The sequence below is a fragment of the Pituophis catenifer genome, unplaced genomic scaffold, assembly GCF_029215685.1.
Source record: "Pituophis catenifer annectens isolate HBS135680 unplaced genomic scaffold, rPitCat1.0.hap2 SCAF_1, whole genome shotgun sequence".
Taxonomy (NCBI): Eukaryota; Metazoa; Chordata; class Lepidosauria; order Squamata; family Colubridae; genus Pituophis; species Pituophis catenifer.
Window position 1 is genome coordinate 279,134,377 of NW_027256881.1, and position 22,304 is coordinate 279,156,680.

General features: G+C 35.5%; 1 protein-coding gene across 1 annotated transcript in view; it reads right to left on the bottom strand.

The window, feature by feature from the left end:
* Positions 1 to 373: 373 nt before the first annotated feature.
* The window catches only part of DCAF5 (DDB1 and CUL4 associated factor 5), a 40,032-nt gene continuing 18,101 nt past the window's right edge, over positions 374 to 22,304 (bottom strand). The window contains exons 6-9 of the mRNA XM_070938723.1: positions 19,810 to 20,023; positions 12,567 to 12,633; positions 8,962 to 9,089; positions 374 to 3,140 (exon numbers count right to left, since the gene is read on the bottom strand). Coding sequence (XP_070794824.1) covers positions 1,359 to 3,140; positions 8,962 to 9,089; positions 12,567 to 12,633; positions 19,810 to 20,023 — 2,191 coding nt within the window. The 3' untranslated portion in view covers positions 374 to 1,358. The remainder of the gene's footprint in view (positions 3,141 to 8,961; positions 9,090 to 12,566; positions 12,634 to 19,809; positions 20,024 to 22,304) is intronic.

A 22,304-nucleotide genomic window follows, 5' to 3' on the forward strand; every position in this document is an offset into this window, starting at 1 on the left:
ATAGGGCAAGTGGAAATAGGATTCATACTGAAATTATTCCCACCTTTCTATCTTCTGCAAACAGCAGTGTGTAACAGGGTGAATATCTATTTTGGAAGGAGCAAATTTCAGACTGAAGAGGCTGGTTCACTTCCATTAGTGAACTGCACATTCCAACAGTAACTTGGGAAATACACACCTGCCTTCCACTCATCTGATTATGATTGTATCAGCCGGCATAATTAAGTAGGCAAGTAACATGTAAAAGCCGACTGACAAAGAAAATGATTCAATTGGTGTCCCAGAAGAATTTACTAGACCTCTTCCCTTCAATATACAACTATTATAAAAATATATCCACTCTAAGTTTACTATAAAACACAAAGATAGCCCATACAGACAAAAATATTTGTTTAATTTGAAACCATACATCAATCTGCACTATGTGTAATATAGTGCAAGACTGTAAAACAAGGATGCCTCAAGTTAGGCAACTGTTCTGAATAAGACCAGTTCGTCTTTTAAAAAAAAAAAATGAAGGGAAAAAAAAATCAAATCTCAAGAATCAGTTCAAACTTTGTTAGGTACACCATTATGTATCTTTCTCCTCCTCTGAAATGACTAACCACCTTCTCTAGGCTCTGCTGTTAATGTCACAGAGATAAAAGCTATTTTGTAATTAGATCATAGTCTGGGGAAGTCAAGAATTGCAATGGCTCCTTCTGGATCATACTGCAACAAATTTCGACTGGAAGTGAATCTACTTCCCAATCCATTCAACATGGTTACTGTTGTTATTATATAATGGGAAAAAGTTAGTTTGAGAGAAAAAAAAGAAAGATCATTATGGATGCTACCTTACAGTCTTTAGTTCCAACAAAACTTCATATATGAGTAATGGATTACAAGTTCATAACAGCTGTTGATGTTACTTCACATACATAAACCATGAGGTTGCTTCCAAATTAAACTCTTTTAAGATTTCAGAAGCATGAGAGGTTTTAAAGGCTGCATCCAAATTTGTCTGTTTTCTTAAACAGAAACCATGCTCCAAAAAGCATCATTTGTAGGATGTCATTTGCCTATCATTCAACTCAGACTGAAACACCCCCCCCCCCCTAGTATTAACACTCTAAGAATTATATTTTTAGAATAAAATGTACAATAGCTACTTTAAGTAGCTGGCTGAACAAACACCACACATCACACAAGAAAAAGTCAACTGTCTGAATCAGTGTTTACTTGAGCAAAACCTTGTAAGGATACACTATACTCAGTCTTATTTTAAAGAAGTTGATTAGATTTTTATACAACATAGCCCCTGTCAATTTAAAACAGACCCACTGAAGAATGGAATGAAGAGTTGGAAATGCAACATTTCAGAACCAGACTGTGTGTGTTTTCAACTTCTTTTCTGAGGAAGACCTCTCAGAATCTGTGTCTTCAAACTCTGCTCTGTGCCTTTTCTGTCGTCCATGGTTTTGTGAGCCATCACTGTCTGCGGGATGCAATTCAGCAACCTCCTCTTTCATGCTCGTGCTGTGACTGGAAGAGTCTGTTGCGGACAGGCAGCATTCCTTGTGCAATGATGTGCACGTCTGCACAAAGCCGCTGCCTTTATCAACATTTAAGTGTAATTGTCTTCCTTGACCCAGAACCTCCTGCTCTCCAAAATTCTGTCCATTATTAAGGTAAGGAGAACAAGAGTGTATATGGCCATTACTGTAGTTTGTACAGGAATTGTCAGTGTTCCTATCCTCATTGTCTTCTGTTTGGTTTCTAGATAAATTTCCAGATGTGTTACCATTGGCAGGAGTAGAAAATGAATCCTTAGAAACAGCCAGTGGGTTGTGGCTGGATGTTGTTTGACAATTCTGGCTATTTTTCTGTTCCACAAATCCTGAAGGTTGATTGCATGACTCCTCAGTGCAACTAACTCTTTCTTTGCAAATGGCTTTTCCGTTGAGCTTCTTAGCTTCAAAAGAATGCTCTATAGATCCACTACTCCCAGTATCCTGGGCTAGGGTTTCCTGGTTTTCCACCTGTCGTTGATTATCACATTCATGTTCTTGAACATTTCTAGAAGTTTCTGCTGGGTTACAATCCTTGAAAATGTCTTTGTTATAGGTTTCAGCAGCAGAAGAATCTTGACTGCTAAGAGCTTTTCTACTAGTTCCTGGTCTTCCTTCGCTTTCTCCACCTCCACATGAAGATTCACCATCTTTATTAGCCGCATAAGACATGTAGTGAAGCCAACGAAAAGCTTTATAGAGCTTCCTATCTACTGATTCACTCTCAGAGCAAGGAAAAATCTTTTCTTTACGAACCTCTGTATTTCCAGCACTTCTTTCAGGTGATGAAGCTGGAGAAGCAGAGAGATCATCCACTTTGATTTGGGGATAATCATAAAGGTCTTCACCTATATAGGTACTTGTGTTTCCTGCATTTGCACTAGTCCTTTCTTCCTTTTGTGGCTTTTGTCTTTGTCTACGTCTCTGAGCATTGCGCTGCCTGGTTAAAGCACGTCTCTCATTCAATTCATCATCATCTTCTGTGCTGCTGCTACTGCTGGAGCTGCTTGAATCATTCTCTTCAGGACTAGGTGACCTTGGTCTTGGGAAAAGATCAGCATCCAGCTCGGTCTCGCAGGTGTTTTCATCAGAATCAGATTCATTGGAAAGGGCTAGGAGGCGTTTGTCTTGATATCTCCTAAGTGCAGATAACCGTTGCTGACGAGAAGCTGCAGCTTCTCTGGGTGATGGAGATTCAGTGGATCTCAAAGTTCCCAAGTTATAGGCAGGTTCATCAGATTCTTCTATCATATGAGGTGGGGAGTGATGCAGAGAAGTAGAGGACTCAGATTCACTATAGCCAGAGCGTTCACTTACTCCAGCATGGAGCTGCAGGATAGTACTTTCACTGAGGTCACTGTCAGAGTCAGAACTCCACCCCTCAATTTCTCGGCGAACCAAGGAGTCAAAGAAGGCCATCATTCGTGGGTCCTCTTGGACTGACTGATTGGCATAATCATGAGACAGGCCACTGCCACTGTTCAATACAAGATTAATGTATTCCTCATGTGTATAGAGACAACGTGAATCATCTTCAATTTTACCATCAAGATCTCCCGTACCACCAGGTTGTCGATAAGGGCTCCAAATCTATAAACAAATAGAAAAAGTCACTTTATACCCTTACCACACATAATGTCAAGACATTAAAAAAATAAATAAGCAACTTGTATATTTATATTATATATTATATTATAACAATTTTAGAGACATGTACTGATGGGAGCCTTAGAAGAACATTTACTTTAATTCCATTCTATAAGGGCATTCAGATCAAAGATTTTTCCCCACCTGAACTGGAAGATTCACAACTCATAAAAATGCCCTAAACTAGAAAAGAAACACCAGACTGCAGTGCTCTATTTTTATGCAATAAGTGTCTACTGGTGGGATGGGGTGGGGGTGGGGAAAGGAAGAGTGCAGAAGGGATGGCTAAAAATGCCTAGCTGTGTTCTGTGTAAAAATTTAGGCACAAACCAAGATACTGGTTTCCCAGGAAACTAGCATTACTTGGATGAAGAAATATGCCACTATGCTTTATGAGATTACATATAATACTTTGTTTAGCAATTGTAGACATTCCTATACTACAAGATGAAAAATGAAAAAAATATTATTAGTTGAGAAATGTATTGGGCACTTCTTCAGGTTCAAGGAGGAGAAAATTTACTATGGTAACTGTGCAACTATTACTTTCATGGCTATTATAAAATAAACCTTCATTTTACAAGTTTATATCCTTTCTTTCTTACGTTTTATTTTGTCACAGTAATCTAATCCTAACTCACAAAACTCTCTTTAAAAATCTTAACTCAGGAAGTAGAATTTTGTACAATAAATGTATTACTTAGAATTAATAAGTTAGATTTGGTGTAGAACTTAGATTTTGAGATTGTTAATCAGAAATAAAGTCTAACATAGCATCTCCATAATGAATGAAATCCTCAAATTACTTTTACATGCTAGAAGCAGTAAAATTGCTGCAAGTATTTATAGGTAGAACTAATGTGGTACACATTAGATAATCCCCTACTCTAAAGCAGAAATAGATAGCGTATCTCTATAGTTATCTCCATAGAAACAAAGGTCTATGAGTATTTTGATTCTCATTAAAATATACATTAGCAATACTTCAGTCTTTTTCCTTATATGCAATTGACAAGTTACCATTGGCATTAATATTCAGTTCAACACTGCCCTCCTGCTGTCAACCTTTTCCAACTTAAAACCAGTTTTCCTTAATATATTAAATTCTTCAGCAATATTGGTCTGCAAGAAAAGTTCTCTATGGTCTTCTCTGCTGTTTGCTGTATACTCCATTTTGTTTCAAAGCTCTTCTGAAAATATTGCCTTTCACTAACAATTTTTGTTTTAGAAAAACCCTTCCATCAATAATAAACCAAATGTATTATTCAAAGTCAAACAGGGCAAGAACTTAACTTTGTTTTCTTTCACATTAGATTGAAACAAACCTACATTAATATGCTGTCTAAAATGAAACATAAGCTCTAGACAGATTTGCTTAGGAAGAAATTATTATAATTGTGAAAAGTCCTGGTGTAAATTAGATTTAGCTATATTTCTTTTCTCCCCTTATCTCAGGTCTTTAATTTCTTTGCTTTAATATCTCTTACTCCTTTTCTGTGATGTACATAATATTATAATGCTCACTGGAAAAGTAAAAGATAAGGAGTGGGATAAATACGTAACATTAAAAAAAAACCCAAAAGGTTGTAGAAAGGCCTCTTCTTTGGCCCTTAGGGGATGGAGAAGTTATAAAAGAATAGGCCACACTTTCCTGTGTTAGACTAGATTGGTATAATAATTTGAGAGGCGCTAATAGTTTAGCTATTTTGTCTGAAAAGTGATGATAATAAAATTTCTATTATTATAGTGTTTCTTTCACACAGTTAATTGGTTTATAAATCAGAAACATAGTTATGTTTCATCAGATACATGCTGGGAACCTAAAGAAATTCCCTTTTCAAAGTAATTATCAGATTGAGAATAGCCCCCAAATAGTGATAGGCTGCAACAAAACCATTAGAAGATGTTTTTTGTGCATTAGTTTTTAACCTTTTTGTAACATGGACAAAAGGGTAGGGGTCTGGCAAAACGTATTGACTCCTTCTGAGAAAAATGGATTTAAACACATAAAATAAATTATATATAGTTTTACCCAGAAACCAATTATGCTCAGATACAAAATAGCAGTAGAATCCTTCAAGTTTTTGAGTTTATAATTCCCAGGACTTGAAATGAACACTTAATATTAGAACCATCATTAAAAAGGCAAAACAAAGAATATTCTTCCTGCGTCAACTCAGGAAGTTCATACTGCCCCATGAGCTTTTGATAGTTATACAGAGGAATTATTGAGTCTGTCATTTGTACTTCTATAACTACCTGGTTTGGTACAGCAACCAAACAGGACATGTACAGACTCCAACAGATAGCTAAGACTGCAGAAAGAACAGTTGCAACAGCCTGCCTTCCATAGAAGACCTGTTTATTGAGTGGGTCAGAAGGAGGGCTGAGAAGATAGCTAGAGACTCCTCACATCATGGACATAAACTGTTTCAAATCCTCCTCTTGGAATGACATTATAGGGCACTGCATGCCCAACTAACTAGACAATTAGTTTGCCAAACTACAGGGAGAGTTTTTCCCCTCGCACCATCAATCTGCTAAACACCTACCATAATTCTCACAGTACTGTCTAATCTATGTCTATTTACCCATGTAGTATGGCTATAGTATTATCATTTATCCTAATTATCTTCTTTAATTCCCCCCTCTTATTGGCATTATTCTGATGATGATGATGATGATTCTGTTGCCCTGCATGTACACTGAGAACGTCTGCACCAGAGACAAATTCCTTCTGTGTCTAATCACACTTGGCCAAATAAAGTTTTCTATCCTCTTTTATCCTATCCTCTTTTATCCTATCCAATTCTATCCTTTCCTCTTCCATCCTATCCTATCCTATCCTATCCTATCCTATCCTATCCTATCCTATCCTATCCTATCCTATCCTATTCTACCCTACCCTACCCTAACTAATATGTAATATAGTAATTTGTGCTTTTTTATTAGTCAATTAAATCAATAACAAGATAATAAACTTTTTAAGGTATAATAATTTAAGCAGTGTGATTAGTTGAAACCCACAAACATTTTTGGAGTCTAGAATCCATAAATTACTTTCTGGCTAGTATGTATTATTGAATGAAAAGCTAAATTTTAGTCAGAGGTTAGTGAAAACAAAGTTGCAATTTTTTCCCCATCTAAGATCATGGATCCCATGAAACCTATCCATGGACCTCATGTTAGAACTCTATATATCTCTATTATTGGTATAATCTGTATCTCTATAATACAGATTATACCAAGTACATTCATGCACAAAAGATTCCGAAATGAATCATCCCAATGGACAGTATCCAGTATTCAATAGGCTCTAAGGTCACATTTTCCCTTTGATAAAAATTGATAGAAACATAATAATTCTGGAAAATAAAATGCTATACAATATACTTTCTTCAAGAATCCACACTCCGCCAAAAAGTTTTTATTATAAAATATACAAGTATGAGTAATAAGCTAGAAGAAACCAGTCAGACAAACTAGAGTTTGTAATTGACTACAGTTTAAGCAAAAATGACCTCAGTAAATAAGTAAATAAAGGCTCTAAATAGAGTTTTGAAACTTGTCTGAAAATTAGGGAACAGAAATTAATTGAAATTAATTCATGTGGATTTTAGTCAGAAAACTTACTTGGCAGAATTCAGACAGGAATACAAGTCTGTCTTTTCTCAACTCAGCATAAATCATGACAGTTTGAGTGCTGGATGTAGATAGGTAAGAGTAAGAATCAAGTCCTACCTACCCTGAAGCTCACTGGATGACTCATTCTCAAAATGCCTGTGACATATGACTCAGATTTGTCAAAATGAGACTGATTCTAAACATCTTGGAAGAAGCTAAAGATAAGTCTGTAGAACCAATGCCGTACAGTACTGACTTGTCCAAACACAGAAAATACGACAGAGTGAATTTAGTTTAGTGACCTTTTGAGAGCTGGATGCAACAAAATTTCATTTTAATGTATGCGGATTAGTGTACATTCAAAGTGACAATAAAGTTATTCTATTCTAGACTATTAGTTCAGATAGTTTGCAATATTTGTTTTATAATCCATGTTTTACTCATATAAACATGCAAGGCAGCCTACAGTTAGAATACATCTGGAATGGTTATGATAAAACCAGTAAAATTAAAAATAAATTAGTAGTTACAATCGTAGTGAAAGAAATGCACTTTCCATTTTTTAAAAATACTTGGAGAACGATAGCCAACTACACCTCTCTGAGGAGCACATTCCATAGCCTGAGAGGCACATTAGGAGAAGGTGTTCTTCTCTGTACCTGCAGATGAGCCTCTGGCAATGGCTTTATCTCCAAAAGGGCCTCTCCTGCTGAAGTTAATAATGGGGCTGGTTCATAAAAGGAGAGTGAGACAGTCCTTTAGAAAATAAGCTATTTAAAAGATCAGCATAAAATTTTGAAACTGTGCTGAGCAGAAATCTGCCAACAGCCCAGATCTTTGGGTACAGGCATTATTTGATCCCTGCATTTCACACCAGTATAGCACTAACATTTGTGATGATTGCACATTTTTCAATAATTACAAATTCTTGACAGTTTTCAAGGATAGTCACATGAAAAAGATAGGATAGGATGTGGTAACACTTGGATAAGCATCATTAGATTAATGTTGATATACTATACCAAGGAGATTTTTCAAGAGGCAACTAGACTTTCTGGTTTTCCTTTCAGTTGCCTCTTGAAAAAGCACCTTTGGGACAACCATGACCTGGATGACTGAGAATCTCTATAGACATTGATATGCTGTAGTTAGATAATTGTGCAAAACGTATTATAGATCACAGCTGCTAGTTGTGGGTCTAGTGACCATGAAGGATCCAGTAGGATCTGCTCTTTCAGGGGGAGTGCAAACCTATCCAAACCACAAGTCACCAATCCATTTTTTTCCCTTACCAATAGCACCTCTATCTTGTCTGGATTTATTTATAGCTTATTCACTCTTATTTAGCCAACGTTAAATGCTCCTTATGGCTAGAGATAAGGTCACCTTTTTGCATAAGCAACCTTTCAAACACTTCTGAATTATTAACATTTCATATATCAACTTTTTAAATAGCTTTTTACTAAATATATAGGGAGAAATAATAACTTACAGTTGAGCAATAAACACTTACAGACATCACGAGCAGTTTCACCCATTATGGATTGCTTACAGTATATTTGAAAAGATCAAAATGTGTTTATTTGTTTAGAATATTTATGCCTCTTTTTAAAAGCTAAAACAATGTATAGAAATACTAAAAACCCACCAATTATAAAAACAAAATAATTACCATCATTTGTATAGCCTCTATCTTACCTAAGCAACTTTGGGCAGTTTACATCTAAAACTATTGGATAAAAACAAATTAAAAACCAATATTGAAACATATAAAAACTACCCACAATCAATTTAAAAAGAACAACAGAAAATTAGAATCTGTGGCGGAATTCACCTTACATCAGCTCAACACAGAGTTGTCCACCATTGTTGAATCCCCAGGCATGGCAGCAGAGCTCTGTCTTCAGAGCCTTTCTAAAGGCTGGGAGGGCCAGGCTCAATGTAAGGTCCAGGGGGATGATATTCAACAAGATGGATGCCATGGAAGAAAAGTCTCTTTTTCTGGGATCCACCAGATAACACTTTCTGTAGACAGGTCCCATAACACGTCTCTCCTGCTACTTAAAGCTTAACCAATAATAATAATAAAAAAAACAAAAAATCATGACCATGGAGAAAAAGAAAACCACCACAAACTCACCTTTATAATTTTTTCCACACCAGAAGAGCAGATCATATACGTGTGAGGATTAAATCGAACTTGGTTTACAATTGATCGGTGACCTTTCAGCACCATAAAGGCCCCATTAACCACTCTGCCAATTCCACCTGTAAAGAAAAAAAAAGGTAGAATTGGGTGACTTTTTATAAATAGGCTTGACTGTATTGCCAGTGGAATACGCCCTCTTAATATAAGCAGGCACTACAACGTGTGATAGCCTTGAAAGTGACTGGTGCCATAACAGCATCATGAGTTTAATTCCTCTCCCAACGGAATGCCATGGCAAATGACAAGATTTACATTTTTTTCAAGCCACATTCTGCCTCAGTTTCCCCATATTATTCTTTGGAAATATTCAGAACCAACACCACATTTGTTTCAGCAGTTTAGTCAAGAGAAATGAGATAGGTGTAATTTTTAAATGCATAATGACAGCATACAACAACCTTTGACAAGGGTCACATTTACCTACTTGAACAGATCGTTTTATTCTATATGTAAAATAAAAGCTGTTATAATCTAAGCTAACACTGGGTAACATGCAAAGATTGTTTTAGATTTGGTATCAAGAGAGAGAGAGAGAGGCAGACAAACACACAGAAGTCACTGATAGGGAAGGAGAGCCAAAGAGCCCTGCCCTGCTTTTGATGCTGAGAACAGAGTACTAGAAGTACATGCTGTTGTCATAGGAAGGGGGATGGGGGGGGGAGTTAAGCATGCTAGCCCTCGCCTCTTGTTGTTGAGAACATGGTTCTAGAAAAAGATACTGTTGAAAACAGGAGGTGCAAATAATGGGTGAATGAGAATTTGATAATAAGGAATAGGACTACTCTTTGACTGGGGACTTGTTGCTTCCCAACTATGTTGACAGGTCTCTTTGTAGGAGATGACCAGGCTGAGCCTGAGGGGAGGAGTCAAATCAGTGGTGCAATCTGGCCGGATCTATCCGGTTCGCGCGAACTAGTAGCGCTGGCAGCGGGAGGCTCTGCCCACCCACCGAGACATCATTACATCCCGTTTTTGACCCTCCCTCTCCTTTCTTAATTTCCTTTCCTTTGACCGTTACGGTAGTAGTTCAGATTCTTACAGAGAGCTTAAACTTGCAATAAATTTTACTCTCATTTGAACTGCCTGAATATCCTGACTTCCCTGGCTCTTGACACTCCCTGGTTTTTACATTACTTAATCTTACATGATTTAATTAATTAGTGGGTTTTATAAGATCTAATGTATCTATTCTCTTTATTGTAAAGTAGTTACTTGTCTGATATTCCATTATTCCCTTAAAAGTTAGTGCTCCCCAGGTTTTAATGAGACTACTTTGTACTTCTGTATATTCTAAATTTTTAAAATATTGTTTTATCCTGCCTTTATTATTTTTCAAGTGGTGAACGTACAGTACATAATATTCCCTCCAACTATTCAGCTGTCATTCCTTTATTATATTTATAATTATTGATAGTGATTGTGCAAATCCTATCTTTGTTTTTTGTCTTCCATGTTTAACAGGTGAGTATCAACAGTGGAGAGCCTCTATTAAGGAATAATAAGTAAGTGGAGAATTGTTACGGATACATTTTCTATTAGGGAAACTCAGCCTCCATGTATATGTCATTTTTAGTCTAAAGAAACTTTTGCTTTTAATACAATTTTGTGATTTCTTGACCTACATCTATAAATACATTCTATAATTATGTATATTGCCTTTATAATTGAAAAATAGGCTTTTTTTTGTAAAGAACATGATGCAAAGTTCAGCCAAGAATGAACAACTCATTTTCAACTTACTATATGTAGTCCTCGACTTATGACAATTGAGCCCAAAATTTCTGTTGTTAAGTAAGACATTTAAGTGAGTTTTCCCCCATTTTACGGCCTTTCTTGCCTCAGCTGTTAAGGGAATCACTGCAGTTGATAAGTTAGTAACTCGGTTGTTAAGTGAATCTGGCTTCCCCATTGACTTTGCTTGTCAGAAGGTCACAAAAGGTGATCGCATGACCTTGGGACACAGCAACTGTCATAAATATGAACCAGTTTCCACACATCTGAATTTTGATCACATGATCATGAGGATGCTGTAACTTTGAACGGTCACTAAATGAACTGTTGTAAGTCATGGACTACCTGTAATTATAGAAAGAATGAATGTCTTCCTAGTTTACAGCATGGTTTTAATACTAACAAGATAAGCAATTAGAAAAGTTCTGAACACCAAAATACTGCATTTTAGTACTATGCATTAAAAGCAAACAACAGTCTAACAATTTAGGACCCTGAGAGCCATCATAATAAATTGTTCGACGCATGTAACAGTCACTTTGGAATCATGTGAAAACCCAAACTTTAACCTTTGCTGTTTCTGCCAAAAATGAGTAGGGCTAAGAGAAGAAAAAAAAATACTGCAGAAAGAAAATTAAAATAAGTTCCAGAATGTTGGTTAGTTTAATAATGAGGCCACAATAGGGCATAGCATATTTCTGCCAGTAGTTCACATTAAGAAGTTGAAACTGAGAAGACAGTTTGAACATAGTTTGAAACTTAAATGTACAAAGCAGACTTCAAAATGTCTTGGATTATTTATAAGTATGGAACATCAGCAACCCAAATAGAATAGAATAGAATTTCTGTCCACGTGTGATTGGACATACAAGGAATTTGTCTTGGTGCATATGCTTTCAGTGTACATAAAATAAAAGATATGTATGGAAAAGGTATGGAAACAGGAGCACAAAAGAAAATGCAGAGAGATACAAATGCAGCAAGTAGGTATTAAGGTAACAAGACATCCTGCATTACACAGAACAATACTCTATATGGAAACATCCTCTGCGGTTCTGAAGAATCATATTAATCTTCTTTGAATAAAAGAAGAACTAGAAGGGAAAACAAAGGTCCTGAAGGATTCCAGCAATGGTCTGCATCAGAACATATAGGTCACCTGATCAAAATCTTCAGTATGAGCGATACTGTATATCCTCCTAAATCTGTATTTATGCAATCAGTTAGCAAAAGAAAATGTCAGTAGAAGTTCTTGACCATAAAACAATTACTAATTTCAAGCTTTTTTTAAAAAAAATGTTGCTGCCACAAATCCAGATCATTTGTGTTTCAGTATGACATAATATTATTTGATCAGTCTGATCAAAGGAAAATATAACGCTTCAATGCCCCGGGGGAGTGCTGGATTTTTATCTCAAAACTATCCTGGATATTATTATTCATGTTGCTTCCTCAGAGTACAAAAAGAATATCAAACAGTACAACCCATTTGGCTTAACTGATGTTTAACTGTAGATTAAGAACTTGTTAGAATGAAAACAAGTCCAAACAAACTGCAGATTGTAGATATGCTATTTTGACTGCGGAAGTGAAAAGGTATTTATTAAGGTTTACCAAGGAAAGTAAAATGTTCCATATGACTTTTAAAGGAACTCCTTCCCTGTTATTGAATTTTAGAATAAGAAATTATTCCCATGACCGCCTCGATATTTTCTTATCAATCTTCCATGTTATACATAAATTCCAAAATACATCATTCCTTACATTTTTATTGGGAATAAATTCAGTAGATTCCATACACTCACCAGCTTCAGGATCTGGAGGAATTCTCCACATGTATAAATTGAAGTCATCAGACCCCGAGAGAATGTACTATTAGAAATCAAAATATTATAAGTTACAAGAAAAAGACTATTAAAATACATGCAGAAGAATAATATAATTTAATTACATAACATGGTTAATGCATGTTCTGTGCTTTGTTCAATGAATATTATTAGGATTATGACAGATTAAATGCTAAAAATATAAAAACTAGTTACCTAGAAAAATATTACAATTCTACATATACACATTGATTTAGAAGTGCCATTGAAATTATGAGAATGTCTCCCTAAATGTATTTATTCTATTTTGGGTACTGTTTACCATACTTTACTTGTACAAGAGCTTTTCATATGCTATAGGTTACATTTATAAAATTATATTACTCCATTTATAAAGGAATTCCCAGGAAGATCTATAGCTCAGTTGCAGAGTAAATATTTTGTCTTAAGAAGATTCCATGTTTGAGGGCAAGGTTAAGAACAGTACCTATAATTTTCAACTACAGTTAGTTTTAAACTGATTCCTGGGTTAGGTGGTCTAATGATTTGACAGGCTATGAAGTCTCTGAAAAACAACTTCCTATTGTTTCTTGTATCACATCCAAATTACATAATGATATATATAATTTCCCAATTGCTGTAATCATTTTTTTTTTTTTTACCAAAATAGGGTTATCACAATGTATTTTACAACCCATCATGACTATATTATAAAATGTTAAGGGATATATTTCAGAATTTCATGCTGTGCTGCTAACAGCCCAAGGCACATTTCTCATGGGATATTAGTATTATAGTCAATAATGCTGTATGATGCTTAGTGGTGGACTTGACATATCCTTCATGTTTTCATCCATATTGGTAAAATTATTACTGGCCCAAGTCAATAAAACAAAACAAAAGCAATGATTGTCTCTGCAATGGTGAAATCTTACTTAAAATGTAAGCAATTCTAAGCAATTTTTTTAATGGCATGTCTGCTCAGCAACATTGGAGACCGATTTCTTCTGTTTGCAACATTTTGAAATATCTAGTGTTTGCAAGCTATAATTAGTGCAAACAAATTTTTACATATTTTTGAATAACTTGTAAATCTTACAAAATATAAAAATAGTACTAGTGTCGTAAAACCAATGCACTCTGTTGTTTAAAAAAATTAGGATGTTTTTAAATTCTATGCAGAGCTTTCCCCCAAATTATCTCATTCAGTACATTCTCTGAATAAAAAGTTATCAGGTCCTTGATAATTATAATTTCTTTAAACTAAATTACTGATCTACTTAATAGGAAAAAAAGGAAAGAAATGCACAATTGCACTTACAGATGAAGAATTTGCAAACACTGCAGAACTGTGAAATTGCTAATGTACTAGATATTTACTCCTTCAACGGAAGATTAAACAATATTAAACATTAGTTTAATATAAAGTTACTTTCCATATGCTATTCCTCTCTGGAAAAAATAATTTCTACCCCAGACCTTGTCAAAATTTAAAGCCAAGGCTGTCACCACTTTTATTAGATTTATTAAACTGATTATTCTCTTTCAAGTAGAATTTTGGATTTTCTTGTAAGAGGAATATTTTTAGAAGTATTAGAACAACTATGTAAAAGATATATTGGATAAATAGCATTAAAGTAATTTTGGATAAATGCCGCCAAGATGACATCTTTTTGCAATAATGCACAGAATCTGGTAGTAGAGAGTGAGCTATAGCTAGACCAGAGTCTTTCAGTAATTTAAGACATGTGGACTTCAGCTCCCAGAATTCCCCAGCCAGCTTGCTAGCTAGCAGGGGTGTCAAACTCGCAGCCAATGGGCCGGATGGTCACACACTGGGCATGCCTACCCCCAGTTTAGCGGAGGGGAAAAAAGTGACAACACGAGTTTGACATCCCTGCTAGCTAGGGAATTTTGAGAGTTGAAGTCCACATAGCCATAAGTTGCTAATGTTGAGAAATACTGACTTAGACTGACAAGGTATAAGACATCTATCTTATCTTATCTTAGACATCTAATCTTATCTTAGACACCTATCACGAAGACTCTTTCCCAAAGTTTTACAAACATGCCACTAATTGCAGTGTAACAGAAATTAATGTCTCCCAAAGATATTCAAATCCAGGCAAATTCTCCCTGGAGAATAGCAGTAGCACCAATAGCATTTGGAATTGTGCCTGAAGAAAAATGAGTAGCAAGAGAAGCTGATAAAACAAACAAACAGATCACACGTTATCTACAATTAATAGTCACTATTCCAGTTGTACCTTTTTGGAACAACCAAAGTTCAAAAGTATGCCCATTTTAGCAATGTGAGATAAGTAATCTCTTTTCTGTTACATTTAGCATATGTGTAAAGTTGTGAATTCAAACATTGGACAAAAATATCCCAAACTTGTTTCTGAGCAAAATTCTTAGCCAATCATTCTTCATCAATGATTATCTTAAAAAAAAAAAGCAAGCCAGGGTAGAATTGGCTTCCAGACAACCAGCTGCTGATTCAGAAATTTGCCTTAGATGGAAGAAATTCCCAGGCGTGGTTAATAACTGCGGCATGAAACATCAATCCTGGAACAATAAACAATGTCTCAAATGTTTAGAATGAGCCATCCTACGGCAATTGCATGGGATACCTTGTGGCTCCCTCCCACCTCTGTCCCCAGAGTAACTTTATACTAGCATCTTATGCAAATTAGAATATGGGGAGAAATAGCTACAATAGTATGATCTTATAACAGTGTTTTTCTACATTTTATCTCCTTGAGGAAAAATTCAGCCTTCTGTCATTTTTCCATTTCCTTCATTTTTATGGAATGCAGAATAGAACCATAATCCTCACCACAAGCAACAAAAAAGAAAAATCCTTTTTTCTGTGGCCACAATTTTTCTGATTTCTTTTTCTTTGAAAATTAGGCCAGAATGGGGGATTTTCTGTAAGACTCAAAGGTAATCAAAGGCTGCCATACTAAAGTTAAGTTTCTTAACAGAGTTCTTGGAATGAAAGGCAAAAAGTAAAAATGTTAAAATATATTTAATTATAAAAGTTAATTTAAAATTTTATGGACAACTACCTTTTTGAGTCCCCCCCCCAAAAAATCCTCTCCTCCAAAACTGAAACACACACACACGGTATGTATGTATGTGTGTGTGTGTGTGTGTGTGTGTGTGTGTGTGTGTATATATATAAACTTACATAAACATATATATATATATATATATATATATATTGCACTGCACATGTCATGCTAAACCAGAATTATAGCAATCTGTAATTTGCTATGAGCTTTTGCATTTAGCCTATTTTTAGCCATCTTCATTCATCCTAGCAACACCAGCAGCTAAACTAAAAATCAAGTTTGCTGTGACACATAAAACATCAGGAATGTATTAGTTTTCCATAGGCAAATCAGGAGTTATAACAAGCTCAATCATATCATTCTGGCTAGTAAAATAAGGACAACAATTCTAATTCTAACTTCTGTCCAATATAGTTGCTAACGTTATGGGGATGAATGCTATAACACTGACATGTACCTTATAAGAATTCAGGATTTACCAAAGTCCTAGACTACATTTGATATTTGTTCAGAGGTAAGCCCTTCTACATTGGGAGGCAAAGCATGTACCTTCAACAATACATTCTTGTGTGGTCAATTTCTCTATTTTCTTAGAACAAAAGGTATTTGTATATCACTAGATTAAAGATAATACAATTAAACCATTTCAGTGCCAAATTCAAAGAAAGTTCCAGTATATTAACCCTGAGCTCCAACCTGCAGAGATAGATCTTCCATTCACCAGAAAGAAAGTCAATGTATATAAAAATCTGAGCTATGTCAAAAAGAAAAATAGAATATTTTTAGGACACTAGAGCTGATTTAGAAGCCTTTTCTTCTCCTGAGCTTTGATAGGCAGGGAGGAGAACAGATATTACAAACGTTAAAAAGGCCAACTATGCACAAAGCTGACTCGCTGGCCTGAATGAGGTAACTAACAGATTTAGACTCTCTGCATCCAGAAGTTATGCCGGAAAATAACAGAAGCAACAGACTAAGGAAGTCAGGAATTAGGTAAATCTGCATTCAAAACAGGAACCATTTTTAGCACTTCCTATTTAAGAGTTCCTGATGGCCAGTTTACAAGAAAAGAGACAGTTCAGATCCTGTGTCCTTGTCAGCTGGACAGCAAAGGATAGATTAATGAAGGCAACAAATGAACACACGGCACCTTTAAAATATGGGACCTCTGCTTGAAGAATGTGCGTATCAGAGCTACAGTGCATCCAAGACTAAATGAAAGCTAAAACCAAAGTAAAACAGTGGCTTAAGTCAAGTTATCGATTCTGTCCAGACCTCTGATTAAATTTCCTAGTGTACAATAGCTTTATAACCACTGAAGTTTTTAATAGTTCTTTAACCACTGAAGTACAGGCTGCCATCTCTATTATTAAGTACCCTTAAATCTTTGCAATTTCTAACTCAACCAACACAATAATGAACAAAGTGTCCTCAATATGGTCATTTGCATGGACTTTCAGTAACCTTGCAACAGCCAGTTTTCCCTTTAATCAGCTTCTCAGTTTTAATTCATGTATTTAGTGATATACCTAAATGATAAGAAATATTTTTTTCATTATTTTTCTTCACTCTAAAGAATCAGGGCTAACAATATTTGTACTTAACAATTTCTAAATAAATAAAATAAAAAATTAAGTAATAAGTCCTAGGACCCTTAGGACACTATTTCAATTTTATAAAGTTCATGAATATTAGAAATAATAACACATCCAAATCCATACATTATTATACATAGGCACTACATTTTTCCATTAAATAAAATATTAATTGTAGATTCCTAATCTCTATCCAATGTGTACTAATAGTCCATTGCTGCCCTCCACTGTCAACACAGAGAAATTTCAGCATTTTTCAATAAAATATTAACATGGCAGGAAATAGGGGAAACCACATATACACATGCTGACTAAATCTTAATTAGGCACAACATAGATTGTTTTTGAGTATCAAAATGGTAAGACATGTTCTTTTAGACAAAACTATTTCCAGGGCCTCTGTGGAAAAAATAATGTAGAAAGAGGCATCCATCTTAAATGGCTTTTCAAGATGTAGCACGCATCAGAAATTCAGGAATTTCTACCGGGAATGCTCCCAATGACTGCTGCATTCCTGAAATTCCCCTGTACAAGAATAAAGTCAACAAAGGGGATTGGGTGGTGATGTAATGTCTGAGATATGCCCCAAGTCTGATAAAGCAAAGCAAAGCAAAACAAAACAAAAATATCCAGTCATACACAGCATATATTAACCCTTGCTTGAAAAAGTCACCCACCAGAGAATTTTGTGACCAGGGACTTACAGATATGGTAGATAGGGTGTGGCACTCCTGAATGTCACTATTTTTTGCAGCATAATTCAAGCAGAACTGAAACTTACTTTCCATATTATTATTTTTTTCTTACCTTTATTATTTTTAGAAATAAATCATGGTACACATCCAACACACCTTCCTCTTCTTAATTTCCCCACAACAACAATCCTGTGAGGTTTTGTGTCTATCTCCCACAAATGCCTATAATTTTATCCTTCTATCTTTCACTATATATTTTTAGAGGTACCAAGTTTATCATCCTTTAAAAATATTTTATAATATCTATCTATCCATCCATCGGTGAAATGCAATTTTTTTTTGCTACCAGTGTTGTGGGCGTGGCTTGGTGTGTGGGGTGTCATGTGACTGGGTGGGTGTGGCCAACTTTTTAAAAAAACCTTTTAAAGCATTTTTTTACTACCTATTCGCCCGAACCAGTAGTAAAAAAATGTTTTAAAAAAGTAAAAAAAAAAAAAGTTTCCAACGATCGCATGACATACAGTAGCTGTGATTGTCGGAACCTTTTTTTTTTTACTTTTTAAAGCATTTTTTTACTACTGGTTCATCCGAACGGTAGTTTTTATCACTACCGGTTCACCCAACCCAGAGCGCACTGGTAGCATTTCACCCCTGCATCCATCTAGCATCACTATAGCTACAGCTATATCTATTATAATATTATATAAGGAATAATGCATGTAAAACCTTTTCCCTACAATATAATTTCCAGGCAAACAGCACTATTCCCTTATGTTACTAATTAAATAATAATAACATTAGGATTTTTTGACCATCTAATGAAAAATACAAAAATTGTTCTCACAATTTTATGCATGCACATATTACATGATAAGGCAATGGCTCTATGGTTCTCTTTCATCTACGAGATACTCCATGATATTTAATATTTAATAATTTATTGTTTATTGTTTAAATTGATTTGCATATGGCAAGAAAACAGCCAAAAAGCCAGGAGGTGACCTTGGGCCAGTCACCTTCTCTCAGGAGAAAGAAGGTGACTGACAAATCACTTCTGAAAAACGCTGCCTATCCCTCCCGCCTGGAACGGGCCAAAAACGGGACACGTGGATGCCGAAAACGGGATGTGTGGAGGCCAAAAATTGGGCATGAGACCGAAAATGGGCGCACGGGTCAGCGATAGTAATCAACGGCAATAGCAATCAGTGGCGGTGATCCCCGCAGCCTGGAACAGCTGATCGACGGTATTCTGGGAGGCCGATCCAACCACCAATCAGCTGCTTGTGCTAAATCAGGCTGTGCTGAAGCTGACCAGGCTGTTTGCTGTTTGCTGCAAGGAGGCAAATTCCTGGGAGACAGAGGCCGAAGGGTGGGGCCAGCGGGTGGGCGAGTCTTTGCCAATATTCACTCTATAAGATGCACAGACATTTCCACCCACTTTTTTGGAGGGGGAGGATATCTTATAGACTAAAAAATGCAGTATATTATCTATGTGTATGTATTTCTTCAGCAGCTCTTTTTACTTCCCAACCCACTATGGAAAGAAAAGAGATAAAAACAGGAAAAACACTGCATCTGCAGCAGCTTTAAAGCAGAGACTCAGCAAGTCAGTTATAAATAGTAACTGAGATATTCATCATTAACTACTATTTCATTTATTTGGATGACTAACCACAATATGACTTAACATATTGTGAGAACTATGCCACTAAATATTATCTTTATTGATCTAGATTTACTGTTTTACACACAAAGAAATCTTACAGTATTCTACACTATATTCTCAAGCAGTCTTAAAATATCTTAAAATGCCTCTCTATATAACTCTTGGATTTTAGGAATTAATGCCCCTTACCTGATCACGATCTCCTGCAAAACAGCAGCTTTTCATGGTACAAGAGTTAAAATAACCCTGGTTGTCAAACTGGAAGACAGGCAGACGGGAATGGATGTCATAGAGGACTGGTGGCAACCGACGCCTGAGAGCAAGCAGCTGCGTTCCGTTGCTGTTAAATCTCACACTCATGGCACTCTGAAGTGACAGATTCCCACCATACCGGAGCAAGGAACTAGGAAACAGGAAACAAAAATGAATTAAAATGAGCTGCCACAAGTCAGCTGTCGCTAAGGTAGTCTCTATCATTAGCATTGGTGTTCAAGGATGGCAGAGTGTCTGAATGTGCTGTTTTGTAACATCATCATAATTTGGATACTATAGCTAGATATCCTGTTCAATATGATATTTGAGTAAGGATTACTTTAGCAAAATTTGGAACAAATTTCAAGTGAGTGGTATATATTTTACAACTTTATTTCAGGCAAATCTAACAGCATAGAAATCCCCATGAAATCAAAGAGAGGAGGGTGATTTTAACTAATTTATTCTACTGACTGCAAAGCTGGGGTTGGGAATTCTGGCTGCAGTGCACAATCCGCTTAAAATAAGCACTGATTTAACCTGGGTTTCCTTCTAGTAAAAAATGAATAATGTTTGGATCTAAGAGATCACTTCCATGCATGTTTCTTCAAAGATAATCAGTGTTGAATAAGACTCTCTCCCAAAGAAGTAAATTGAAGATTTTTGCCTTACATGTAAATAACATTTTAAAATCTTAAAATTTTAGACAGAAAAAGTAAATCTTTAGGAATAAGATAATTTGTTTGCTAAGTTTATATACTGCCTTTTGTTTTGGTGCTTATCATATTTATCACATTCAGTTTAACTGGGGAAAAAAAATCTAGTTTTGGACCAAATGCTGCATGAATACAGTATCTGGAACCTTCTAAGATGTTTATGTCATGAAGTTCTTCATATTAAAATGCACTGTGGCTGAGGGTCAGAGCAGGATAAAAAAAGCTCAAATCCAATAGCCTTGCGCTATTCTCAATTAAAAACATGAATCACCACTATTTGATTCTTCTTGTTGTTTTCACTACTGAGCTGCTTCATGTATGAAACTTGTCTCTGGGCAGAAAATAATTTCTTTGTAGAAACAGGAAACACACACAAACACATTTATAGTGTGACCTGCTACACAGGTATAAAGAAGATACACTTGGGTTATTGCTATACAAAAACTGGAGGAAGATACAATTGTGTTGCTATTATTACATAGAAGACCATCCCTTCCAGCTCTATTCTGATTGATATATATATACAAATTTAAGCCCTTTAAAGTCTTTTGGAGAGCCGAAAGGATAGGCCTTAAAAAGTCATTGGGTATTCGGGCAGTAAATTTAAAAAAATGAAACAATATAATTTGAAATGCAAGAATAGCTTTGTTATGTCAAAATAGTTTTTACCAATAGCTTGTGGGAACAAATGACAACTCTTTGTGTTCAAGAATCAATTGCTTCATTTCCAAGAAAAAAGATAAAAAGTTATCTTCTTTTGGCAAGTGGCATCATCCACTTGTTTTTTGAAGCTCACAAAAACAAAACACCACTAACAAAGGGAAAAGAGATTGGGACATGAAATGTCTTCAGTTGCTTTCATTATGTTATTCAGTCTGGATAGCTTGGTAAGTCAGAGTTGTAGCTAAATTAGTTACATGTTAGTCTATGGATATAGGAAATCATAATAACCTTTGGGTGAAAAAAAGGACAAAGAATATCTAGTTCTAAAGTCATAAAAGTCATCACACATAATGAAAAAAACCTGCCATCATTACAAATTGTAGTATTTTTATTACTGCACTAAGAATGCATATAGCAATGCAACTAATGAGCAAAAAAGTAATTCTTGGCCAAGCAGAGAAAATATAAAAATTATAGTATTGTATCCTATTGTATAGTAGTATCTCCATTAAGTCCAACTAAACAATTTCTCCAAACACCAAACCTTAATGTAAAATAAAAGGGAGAAAAGGGAGATGGATAGTGCAAGGTAATTTGATAAACAATGTTAAGAACAGAAACAACTTTATGGAAAGTTACAGTGCAATGGTATAATGTTGTTCTTTATTGTTTGATTACTGGATGTGCCATCAAGTTGATGTTGACTGAGTGACGACATAGGTCTTCTGCATGAATAAGCATATATGCTCTAGAGTATTTATTTTCGATTCCTAATGAAATGAATTATTTTCTCTTTTTAAATGCAAAATGAAATGTTTAAAGCTATGTCGTCTGTGAACACATGTTCCCCAACGATTAGTAATTATAAAGAAGGGGTCTTTATGGCATGATTTCCTGGAGTCTTTCAAAAAGTCACATGATGGCTGGAATCCAATCTTATCTCAAACCATTGTCAAGATAGCTGAAACAGACAAAAAGTCATAAGGTGATGTAAACACTCTAGCAATTCTGAAGGGTAACAGCCAGTATCTTCTAGCAAACAAGATTCATAGT